Source organism: Protopterus annectens, chromosome 9.part0, assembly GCF_019279795.1.
Source record: "Protopterus annectens isolate FY-2018-M chromosome 9.part0, PAN1.0, whole genome shotgun sequence".
Taxonomy (NCBI): domain Eukaryota; kingdom Metazoa; phylum Chordata; order Ceratodontiformes; family Protopteridae; genus Protopterus; species Protopterus annectens.
The window spans coordinates 287565920-287578406 of NC_056743.1; the positions used below are offsets into that span (position 1 = coordinate 287565920).

Sequence of the window (12487 nt, forward strand, 5' to 3'; positions counted from 1 at the left end):
AACTTAACAATATCATATGAAATGAAGTGGGGGACTGTGCCCCCCACACCCCCCCAACCTATATATTCTAACTCCAGGGTTGCACTACAGTGGGGAAGGGGGCATATCCCATTTTCTTGCTAATAATACTTGTCAGTAACTGTCAGTGAAATGAAGTGTCAGTCAAATGAAATTTCAGTGAAATGGGGTCAGTGAAATGAAAGTCAGTGAATTGGAAGTTAGGTGAAATGAAGTAGACCCATATATATATATATATATATATATATATATATATATATATATATATATATAGATAGATAGATAGATATATAGATATATGGATATATATACAAATAAAAAATGCAAAACCTCTTAATAGAAAGCCTTTTATAAATGCCATAATGTCTTCTAGAGTGGACATTACAGATCCATAATGTCCTCTAGAGTGAACATTACAGAGATATATGGAACTCATACCTCTCAACTGTACCTCATTACGAGGAATGTACCTCATTTAGGGTCTTAAAAAGTTCATGTTCCTCAAAGTTCTTCAATGTCCCACATTGAAAGACTGTAACACATTCAGTGTTAGGAATTTTTTTAAGTGAAATCCATGGTAAATAGAAATTAATCATATTAATTCATTAACAGATGTTCTTTCTAAGTAAAACCAGCATATTTTAACCATCCTATGGCCTTCCTAGTTGAAGTTGTTAGCAAGCCATTAGTATGTGTTCCACATTTTGCCCATTTGTTCCACATTATGAGGACTAGTGTTCCTCATTTTGGAGATGGAAGGTTTAGAGCTATGATGGAACTTCCTGGGTGGGGGCAGTCCTCCACCTGCATCACTGAGCCCCACAACACACATTAGCATTCCATTATTTCTCCTGCCATGTTCCTCGTGTTGAGCATTGCTGCTTGTATTTCTGTGTAATTGCAACACAATATTTAATCTTAACTCCTACGCTGAAAACATGCTTAAACTGAAAATTTACAAGTGATTTTGCTTAGCTAAAACGTTTTAACATAGGAGTCAAACCACACCTGCATCCCATGCCTTTAGTTCCCACCAGACTAATGAATATCTTTTTCTCTTTGACTTCATTTCCTCCAATAGATGCCAGTCCAGCAATGCTGCTCTTTCCATCCTATAGTAAGAAATGAAAATCAGTTAGGATTTACTACTTCACAGACACTTAAGATAACCAAAGGATATTACATACAGCTCTAAAAAAGACAGTGTTGAGACAGTATTTTAGAAAAATAAATCATTTGGATTTCATCTACTTAAAGCATGTACTACAAAACATTGCCTGAAGCAAATGCTCAGACTGTTTTATGGTAGCCATCATTATATTTGCAGGAAAAGTACAGTTGTGTACACTTACCATAAATGTAGATGTTCAAGTGTATTCACTGTTGCAGTCATTACATTTGTGTAATCTGATGGCAGGTTGTCCTCAGTTGGCCTTATTAACAAAGTCTTGGGTCCTGCGTCGGTTGCTGTCCATTCTTCCATGACATCAGGTCGTCAGGGATATAAAACATGCATCCGACACCATTATATCAGTTTTTCTTGCCCCAGATGTCAGGTGCCCCCCCTAATGGGGAGCAAATAAAATTAAAAACACAAAAATATACCTCCAACCAAAGCAAATACACCAAAAAGGCTTTTAAGCATAGTAAAAGAAAGTAGAGGTATAGCCAGAGAAAAGGAGGGGGCTGGAGGGAGGGTAACCAGGACTTCAACAGTGAATACACTCGAACATCTACATTTATGGTAAGTGTACACAACTGTACTATGTTCTTCATGTTTCACTGTTGCAGTCATTACATTTGGGTAGATTCCCAAAGCTATGGTTGGGAGGAGGAGTTTATACAGCATTAGGGCCAGCTATAAGGCCCTGCAAGACAGCAGTGGCAAAGCCAGCTCTGGATTTAAAGAAAACTGGAAAATGATAATGCTTGGCGAAAGAAACTGGAAAATGATAATGCTTGGCGAAAGTATGTACAGAACTCCAGGTAGCAGCTTCTAGAATATCCCTGGTAAGAACACCTCTGAGAAGGTCTGCAGAAGTAGATGCAGCCCTGGATCTGATCACCTGGGTGATACGTTTTTCCATGGTGCTTATAGCAGATATTAATGCAATGGTTTTATACATTTAGAAAGGGTTTGTTTTTGAAATAGCCTTCCCCTCTGCCCCTGCAGAAAATGTTACCAGCAATTGTTCAGATTTTCTTCGAGATTTAGTCCTGTCCAAGTAGAATCTAAGTTGTCTGTGCACATCCAAGGAATGCAGAATCCATTCCCCTTTGTTCTGTGGATTGGGAAAGAAGGTTGGCAAATGAATGGACTGATTAATAGCCATACTGGAAACCACCCTGGGCATGAAGGGTGGATTGGTCCTCAGAGATACCCTGTCCGCATGAAAGATGATGAAAGGCTCCACTGCCATAAGGGCCTGTAATTCAGATATCCTTCTAGCTGAAGTGATTGCTAAAAGGAAGGCTGTTTTCCAAGAAAGAAATTTTAAGTCTGCAGTAGCAGCTGTCTCGAAAGGAGGTAGAGTGAGCTTCTCCAAAACAAAGTTAAGGTCCCAGGCAGGGGTTGGAGCTCTCCTGGGTGGTCGCAAGGTCTTTGCCCCAGCGAGATACTGCTTGAGCAGGGCTGAGAGAAGAAGGGTGGTTCTGTTATAGTGAGCTGAAATAGCTGAAGCATGGATTTTAATAGAGGAAAAAGACAGGCCCTTGTGAAGCATCTCAGTTAAGTATTGCAAAATCTGAGGTAAATTGAGCACTGCTGTGCTCATCCCTAAAGATTGGTTCCAGGCACAGAATCTTTTCCATTTGTCAGCATAAGATTTTCTAGTACTAGGTCTTCTCGCCCCCAAGATGTCATCCATTACAGGTTTGCTGAGGGATGATAAGGGTGAATTTAAGTGATTCGCCAGGCTGCAAGGTTCAACGTTGGAAGCTGAGGGTGCAGAATTTGGTTCTCCTGCTGATACAGCAAGGAAGGGGTCTGAGGCAGGTGCCATGGAGATATTTGTGGCACACTGCGCAGGAGTGGGTACCAGTGTTGGCGTGGCCAGTCTGGTGCAATCAAAATCATTCTTGGTTTGTCCTGTTTGATTTTTAGCAGAACTTTGGAGAGCAGCGGCAGAGGGGGGAAAGGCGTAGACTGAAGGACAGAGCATCCACTTTCCAGGCTTCTTTGCGGGGAGTCCTTGTGCAAAACTTGTCCAACTGGTAGTTCTGGGGGGAGGCAAATAGATCTCTGTCTGGGCTCCCCTATTTGCTTGTCAACATGTTGAAAATCCATGGCTCCAGTTTCCACTCATGTGGGTCCATGAGATTTCTGCTTAGTCCGTCTGCCAGTGTATTCAATTTTCCTGGCAGGAATTGAGCTTGTAGGTGCACTTGGTATCTCAAGGCTGTGTTCCACAATGCCATGGCTGGTCTGCAGAGGGGGTGTACCCCCCTGCTTGTTTATGTACCACATAACCGTGGTGTTGTCCGTCTTTACCATTAGTTGTCCTGGAAGAATGTAGTCCTTGAAGGCTGTCAGAGCATTCTGTACAGCTAACATTTCTTTTTGATTAGGTGCATTTCATATGGGTTCCATTTGCCCTGAATGCACTTTCCTGCCAGGTGAGCCCCGCATGCATGGTCTGATGCATCTGTAGTTAGGATGTGGGCGGCAGTGGATAGTGTGAATGGCAGTCCCTTGTTTTGGTGGCAGGCCTCTGCTCACCATAGGAATTCCAGGCGTAGGCAAGGTATGATAGGAATCATTTCCACGCTGTGACAATGTTGACTCCATAGACTTTTTAAGTACCACTGTAGTTTCCTCATATGCAGTCTTGCATATGGAATTAGAAGAATGCAGGAGGCCATGAACCCCAAGGCTTGCAGTATTTGTCTTGCAGATAGCAGTGTTTTTGTGGCCATTTGTTTGAAGTAAGTTACCAAATTAATTTGCTTCTCTTGTGTGAGGAACGCCATCTGGGCAGTTCTATCCAAGCTTGCACACATGAATGTAATCTGTTGAGAAGGTACCAGTTGTGATTTCTTTTCATTTATGGTGTACCCCAGACAAGTTAGAAAGTACAGTTGTGTACACCTACCATAAATGTAGATGTTCGAGTGTCTTCACTGTTGCAGTCATGACTGTAGGGTTCTCCCCTGCTGGCAGGCAGCCCTCGGTCGGCCAGAATCCCAAAGTCTGGGTCCGGTGTCGACTGTTCAACCATGCTCCCTGACGTCAGAGCGCCAGGAGTACAAAGCTGACAGCCAACGCCATCTTCTCCAGTTTTTCTTGCCCCAGATGTCAGGAGTCCCAAAATGAGAAAGGTCCCATATCCTTTGCAAATACACCTCAGAAGAATGGTGAAAAAAGGAACTACACAAAAGTAAAAATAAGAGGGGACGGGGGGGGGGGGACCCAGACTGCAACAGTGAAGACACTCGAACATCTACATTTATGGTAGGTGTACACAACTGTACTATGTTCATTGTGTTTCACTGTTGCAGTCATGACTGTAGGGTAGAATCCCAAAGCTGAAAGAAAGGGAGGTGGTCATAAAGAAGAAGGGGCAGCTAAAAGGCCCTGCAAGACTGCAGAGGCAAAGCCTGCCCTAGACTTAGAGTAGAGAGGTAGATTGTAGTGCTTACAAAAAGTATGCACTGAACTCCAAGTTGCAGCTTCCAAAATGTCTTTGGTAGGAACTCCCCTGAGGAAGGCCGCAGAAATGGCAGCAGCTCTGGTGGAATGAGACCGTATACTCCCTGGGATTTGCTTTCCATGGTGTGAATAACAAAATCTGATTCCATGAGCAATCCATTTAGAAATGGTCTGTTTTGAAATGGCTTTACCTTGGGAACTTGAAGCATAAGAAACAAACAATTGTTCTGATTTTCTGATGTCCTTGGTTCTGTCCAGGTAAAAATGTAGTTGTCTGTGTACATCCAAGGAATGTAAGATCCTTTCCCCTTTATTTTGAGGAGAGGGGAAAAAGTTGGCAAGTGGATAGTTTGATTTAAAGCCACTTTGGAAACCACCTTAGGCATGAAGGTAGGATTAGTCCTCAAAGACACCCTGTCTTGATGAAAAATAATATAAGGTTCCACAGCCATAAGAGCTTGTAACTCTGAAACTCTCCTGGCAGAGGTTAGGGCTAACAGGATAGCTGTCTTCCAAGATAAAAACTTGATGTCAGAAGAGGCAGCAGGCTCAAAAGGAGGCAAGGTTAGTTTTTCCAAAACATAGTTGAGATCCCAAGCAGGAATGGGAGGAGATCTAGGAGGTCTTAAGTTCTTAGCTCCTCTGAGAAACTCTCATGAGCTGGTGGGAAAAGATTGGAGGGTCTGTATTATAATGAGCAGAAATAGCAGAGGCATGTATCTTAATGGAAGAGAAAGAGAGACCCTTATGTAAGAGATCTGTCAAGTAAAGTAAAATTAAAGGAATGTTCAGAAGAAGAGGATCAGAATCCTGAGCCTGCATCCAGGAACAAAATCTTTTCCATTTTCCTGCATAAGATTTTCTAGTGCTAGGACGTCTGGCTTCTAAAATGACATCCATAACCTGCTTGGGTAGGAAAGAAGAAATCAAAGGCCCTGGATTAACCAGGCCGCCAGGCTGAGAGTTCTGACATGAGAGTGTAGAACCTGACCCTGATGTTGGGACAGAAGGTTCGGAGATTGAGGTAAAACCCAAGGGGGCTCCAGACATAGATTTTTTTAGAGTTGGGTACCAAAACTGTCGAGGCCAATTTGGGGCCAGCAAGATTATCATCTTGGGCTTGTCCTGTTTTATCTTTAATAATACCCATGGAAGAAGAAGAAGAGGCAGAAAGGCATATCCCGAGGGGTTCCTCCAACTGAATGATAGGGCATCCATTTTCCAAGCTTCTTGTGGAAAGTCCTGGTGCAAAAATTCTGTAGTTGATGATTGAGATGGGATGCAAAGAGGTCTATGTGAGGACATCCCCAGACTGCTGTTACCATCCTGAATATTTTGGTGTCTAGCATCCACTCGTGTGGATCCGAAAGGTTTCTGCTCAGACTGTCTGCCAGGAAGTTTTGCTTCCCTGGTAGAAACTGAGCTTGAAGGTCCAGATTGCAAGCTAGAGCTGTGTTCCATAGATCCATGGCTAGTCTGCAAAGGGGTAGGAATGAGATCCCCCTTGCTTGTTTATGTACCACATAACTGTGGTGTTGTCTGTCCGTATTAGTAGTTGTCCTGGTTGTAGAAGATTCCTGAAGGCTATTAGAGCTTTCTGAACGGCTAACATTTCCTTTAAATTGATATGCAGGTGCTTCTGATCCTTTGTCCAAAGGCCCTGCAGACAGTTGCCCTGAAAATGGGCTCTCCAAGCATAATCCGAGGCGTCCGTGGTTAGAATCTGAGTGGCAGGAGACAGACAGAAGGGTTTCCCTTTGTTTAGAGCACATGCCCTGGACCACCAAAGAAATTCCTTTTGAAGGCAAGGCAGGACGGAGATCAGTATGTCTAAACTGTGGCAATGCTGAGACCATACACTTTTTAGGTACCACTGTATTTTCCTCATGTGTAGTCTTGCATATGGTACGAGAAGGATGCAGGAGGCCATGTAACCCAAAGCCTGCAGGAATCTCCTTGCAGAAAGTTGCCAAGGTTTTGAAAGTTGAAGCCAGCTGTAATTGTCTTTCAGATGTCCGAAATGCCATCTGGGTTGTGGTGTTTAGAAGAGCACCCAGAAAAGTTATCTGTTGTGATGGTGTCAAATTTGACTTTTTTATGTTTACAGAGAATCCCCGGAACTTGAGGAGGTTCTGTACAAATTCTAGATGCTGGAGTAAGACATCCTTGCTGTCTGCCTGAATTAGACAATCGTCCAGATAAGGGTAAATTTGAATTCCCTTGAGTCTGCAGTAAGCTACTACTGGAGCCAGGCATTTGGTGAAGACCCTGGGCGCAGTAGACAATCCAAAGGGCAGCGCAGAGAATTGAAATTGCCTCGATCCGGCCTTGAACCTGAGGTATTTTCTGCGTTCCTGCCAGATGAGAATGTGTAAATATGCCTCCTTTAAATCCAATGTTACCATCCATGCATCTTTGGACAGCATTGGAAGTAGCTGCTGTATAGTAAGCATCTTGAATTTTGGAATCTCTAGAAAGGTGTTCAAGACTGACAGATCCAGAAAGGGTCTCCATGAGTTTTGCTTCCTGGGGACTAGAAAGAGCCTTGAGTAAAAACCCTGTCCCATCTCTGAAAGTGGAACCAGTTCTATGGCTTTCATAGCCAAAAGAGCTTCCACCTGGTTTAAGGCCTCTGTCCATTGATGTTTTGGAAGGTCTGGCCATCCGCTTGGCTTTGGCAGGGTATGAAAATGGAATTTGTAACCTCTTAAAACCACATCCAGAACCCACTTGTCTTGGGTTATATGAGTCCAATTTTGATAAAAAAGAGAGTTTTCCTCCGAGAGGGGCTTCCAGGCAAGAAGTTTCTGCAGCCCAACAGAGGGAGTCATTGAGTTTGTTTCCTATGAGTTTGTGACCTGTCCTCTCCTCCCCTAGGGGTGGAAGCAGTCCACTGTCTTGGTCTATAAGAAGCTTGTGTTTGAGGCCTTCCTCTGGAGCGTCTATATCTACCCCTCTGAGGCCTGTCTGAAGTGGGAAAGGACCAATTTTTAGAAGGCCAATTCCTGCTAAATCTTGGTGGCTGTACTTGTAAGAAATCTTTAACTGTTTGCATGGATTTCGCCTGATCCTCCATCTTTTTAATCACCTCTTCAGCTTTTGATCCAAACAAAACATTATGCTGAACAGGAGCATCCAATAATTTAACTTTTACTTGTTCTGGCAAATTTTGTTCCTTTAGCCATGCATGCCTTCTAATGACTGTGCTGGAGGCAGCAGCCCTAGAAGAAGCCTCCAAGGCATCAAATCCACAGTGTAAACCATGCTTCCCAACTTGTACAGTGGCATGCAATAAGTCATATAATTCCTTATCTGCACAGGCAGAAATGGAAGTAAGCTTTAGTTTTAAAACAGACAAGAGAAATTGCTGGTATTTCAGCATATGAAACTGACAGTTTAAAGCCCTAATGGACAAAGTAGAACAAGTGTACACTTTTTTGCCCCATCTTTCTAAGGATCTAGAATCCTTTTCAGTGGGAATGGGATTTTTGGCAGAAGCGGCCTTAACTCCCTTAGGACCCTGAGAAATGGTTTCAGGGTCAGCAGAAGGGTTCTTGTATAAAAACTGGTGGGAATCAGGAACCCTGTAATATCTATCAGGCTTAACAGGAGCAGGAGGAAAAGAGTCAGGGGTTAAGTTAGCCTCCGAAAAAGCATCATCCACAATATCCAAAACAGGAGGAATAGCCAGGGGTCTATGTTGGGGAAGAAGAAGAAAATCCCTTAGTCTTTTCTTAGATTCCGAATACTCCTGTCCTTCCCAGTGGAAATGTTCCCTCATTTCATGCAAAGGTTCCCCAAAAGAGAAATCCTCAGGGGGAGAAGCTGAAGGAATGGATTCCTCAGCATCAGAAGGGATAAGAATATTCCTGGTCAGAAGAAGAAACTGAAGAAACAGAAGCCTGATCAGAGGAATCATAATAAACATCCTGCCTTGGCCTTTTATCTGGAGGGGGATGTGAACCCCTAATCATAGTAAGTAAATCCTCCGCCATCTTGAGTAACTGTTTCTGTGACTTGGGTGCCGGTTCAGAAGAGGCCTGTGTTGCAGTCTTTGATTTAGAAGGAGTCTTTGCCTTTGTCTTTGGCTTTGCCTTTATTAGAAGCTGAGTAGGCCTGAAAACCCCTTTGGAAGCCGGTACCTGCACAGCGGCTCCGGACCCATCCGAAGGAGCATTGTCCGAAGGTCCTGCAATAGAAATATTTAAAGGCCTGGTTGGCTCCTCATGACAGTCCGTTTCGGCCATCGGTTCTGAAATGGCCGACTACAGGGGCTGTAAAAGTGCCTCACTAACGACGGCCAAACCAGAAGCTGGCTTCGCTTGTGCGCTATCATCAGATTTGGACCTCGGAGGCCTGTCTTTATCCTTGCGACGTTTGTGAACTCCAGTAGCCGGAACCGTATCCGACGACATTTTGTAATTAAAGCGCCTACTGAAGTAATGAAAAGCAAAATCGTACCTTCGTTTAATTGTACGTTGATTTAATCTAGCACAAAACTGACAACTAGCTACGTCGTGGTCAGGGCCTAAGCAAGGAATACAGTAAGAATGAAAATCCTTATGAGGTATTTGCTTCCCACATGAAATACAATTATTAACTTTTTCTGACAACGGACTGGAGCAAGAAAAAGTTTCCCCAATGGGGTACTTAGCTTTGAGTGGAGAAGAAAGTCTTCGGACTGAAGTTTATCAGAAAAAATTGTCAGGAGTCAGCCGACCGGCACTTGCGAACTGCTATCACCGCATGGCAAGAAAGACTGGAGAAGATGGCGTCGGCTGTCAGCTTTGTACTCCTGGCGCTCTGATGTCAGGGAGCATGGTTAAACAGCCAACGCCGGACCAAGACTTTGGGATTCTGGCCGACCGAGGGCTGCCTGCCAGCAGGGGATAACCCTACAGTCACGACTGCAACAGTGAAACACGATGAACATCCCTTTTTACAAAAGCCAGATGATTTAGAAGTATGCCCTGGTTTTCTGACTGAATTAGACAATCATCCAGGTATGGATATATCTGAATATTTCTTTGCCTGCAAAATGCAATAACTGGAGCCAGGCACTTTGAGAATACCCTGAGAGCAGTAGACAAGCCAAAGGGCAGTGCAGAAAACTGATAATGTAGCCACCTTTGAAGCGTAGGTATCTTCTGCAAGATTCCCCGATTGGGATGTGCTGGAATGCTTCTTTTAAATCTATAGTTGCCAACCAGGCATCTTTGCCTAGCATAGGAAGTAACTGGTGAAGAGTCAGCCTCTTGAATGTTGGAATGTCCAGAAAGGTGTTTAGAGTAGACAGGTTCAGAATTGGACGCCATGATTTGTCTTTTCTGAGTACCAGAAAAAGCCTGGAATAGAAACCTCGTCCCCTTTCCTCTTCTGGTACTGGTTAAATAGCCCCCATGTTTAAGAGGGAAATTACTTGTTTTTGAGCCTCTGCCCACTGATTTGGGGGCAGGTCTGGCCACCCATTTGGTGTTGGCAATGTGTGGAAATGAAATCTGTATCACTGGGTACTATATTTAAAACCCATTTGTTCTGGGTTATGAGTTCCCAGTTCTTTGCATGAAGAGCTATCTTTCCCCCCAAAGGGGCGGCTAAAAGGTAAGTGCTTAGTAATTCTAAAAGGAAGTCATTGAGACTGTTTACCATAGAGCAGTGTCTTGTTATTTCCAGATTTGGAAGTGGAGGCCCCCCATTGCTTACTTCTGAGAGTCCCCTGGGACTGAAACCTGGTGCTTTTGGTGTGTCTGGGTTTGGCTTGAGAGGATCTGAAAGGAGCTGGAAAAGACCAATTCTTAGTAGGCCAGTGCCTACTAAATCTTTGAGGTTGCACTTGTAAGAAATCTTTAACAGTCTGCATAGATTTAGCTTTATCTTCCATCTTTTTAGAACTACTTCAGCCTTATTGCCAAACAGGTGGTCCTGATTTAAAGGAGCATCCAACAATTTCGCTTTAACATGATCAGGCAAAGATTGCTCCTTAAGCCAAGCATGCCTTCTAAGCACAGACCCAGTAACAGCAGCCCTGCAGGAGTCCTCTAAAGAATCAAAACCACATTGCAAATTATGTTTTCCAACTGGATCAGCAGAATGCAATAAATCCTGTAAATCTTTATTTTCCACACAGTCAGGAATCATCATTTTCTGTTTAAGCAATCCAATAATATGCTGTTGATATTTTAACATATGAAATTGGCAGTTTAAAGCCCTGATTGACAAGGTTGCAGAAGTATAAACCTTTTTACCCCATCTATCCAGCGCCCTGGAGTCTCTATCAGAAGGGGTAGGATTTTTAGCAGTAGAAGCCTTAATGTCCTTGGGCCCCTGAGAAATGGTTTCTGGATCTGCAACAGGATTTTTGAAAAGGAACTTGTGGGACTCAAGAACCCTGTAATATCTATCAGGTTTACTAGGAGCTGGGGCCATACTGGATTCTGAAAACACATCAACAAAGTCTAGTACAGGAGGTATAACCAAAGGCCTATGCTGAGGCAGAAGGAGGAAATCCCGAAGCCTCTTTTTTGAATCAGAAAATTCCTGACTTTCCCAGTGGAAATGCTACCTTAAGGTATGTAAATTTTCCCCAAAAGAAAAATCCTCAGGAGGGGAAGCAGAGGGAATGGAATCCTCTGCATCAGAATCCTCATAAGTAGGTATGGACAAATCCAGGTAATTAGAAGAGTCAGAAGAAACAGAAACATGATCAGAAGATTCATAATCAAGCTCAGCCCTAGGCCTCTTGGGGGGGGGGGGTTGACTACCCCTGATTGGAGTAATTAGATCTTCAGCCATTTTGATCATTTGTTTTTTAGGCATAGGGGCCTGAACATGTGGCCTGGGCGTCAGCTTTTTAGACATAGATCGAGATTTAGGCCTTAGTAATGAAGGTGGAGTTGGTTTAATATGCAAGTCTGTAGGCCTGAATACACTCTCAGAAGCCGGTGCCTGCACAGCGGCTCTGGACCCATCCAAGGTAGAGACATCCGCGGGTTCCATAGGTGAAGCATCTCGTGGCATACCGGATTCCAAATGGGTCTCAGTAGAGGCCTGCGAATCAGAAGTAGTGGGTATCAGGGGCTGTGTAAGCGTCTCACTGAGTACTGGTGAACCGGCAAACTGGCGACTGGCTTAGGAGAAGCGTCATCAGCAGTTTTGGACCTTGGCAGCCTGTCTCTGTCTTTATCTTTGCATTTTTTGGAATCTCGGTAGTCGGATGGCTAACCGACAACATTTCTGGATAATTAAAACGAGAATCGAAATACTTAGAGGCAAAAATGTACCGACGCCGGATAGTGCGCTGATTAAATAAAGCATAAAACTGACAGCAAGGTACGTCGTGGTCAGGACCTAGACAAGAAATACAGTACAAATGAAAATCTTTGTGAGGTATTTGCTTTCCACAAGTAATGCAGTTATTAACTTTTACTGACATCGGTAATGAGCATAAGTTTCCCCAACGGGGTACTTAGCTTTAAGTTGAAGACTTCGGTTCTGAAACTCAAAAACGAAAATTTCAGGAGACGGCCAACCGGCACTTGTGAACTGCTTCTGCTTCGGGCACCGCACGGCAAGAAAGACTGATGTATTGGCGTCGGATGCATGTTTTATACCCCTGACGACCTGACATCATGGAAGAAGGGACAGCAACCGACGCAGGACCCAAGACTTTGTTAATCATGACGACTGAGGGCAACCTGCCAGCAGATTACCCAAATGTTATGACTGCAACAGTGAAACATGAATAACATCTGCACTTAGCAAAATTAACATTGTTCAAATTTTGCAATTTAAATGCAATAGTACCTGTGCTATTTCCATTTT

General features: G+C 43.7%; 1 protein-coding gene across 2 annotated transcripts in view; it reads right to left on the minus strand.

Annotated features, from left to right (window-relative positions):
• The window catches only part of USH1C (USH1 protein network component harmonin), a 3114702-nt gene that overhangs the window by 1895596 nt on the left and 1206619 nt on the right, over positions 1-12487 (minus strand). For both annotated transcript variants that reach the window (XM_044082874.1, XM_044082873.1), the window contains exon 8: positions 1027-1130. In XM_044082874.1, the coding sequence (XP_043938809.1) occupies positions 1027-1130 (104 nt within the window). The remainder of the gene's footprint in view (positions 1-1026; positions 1131-12487) is intronic.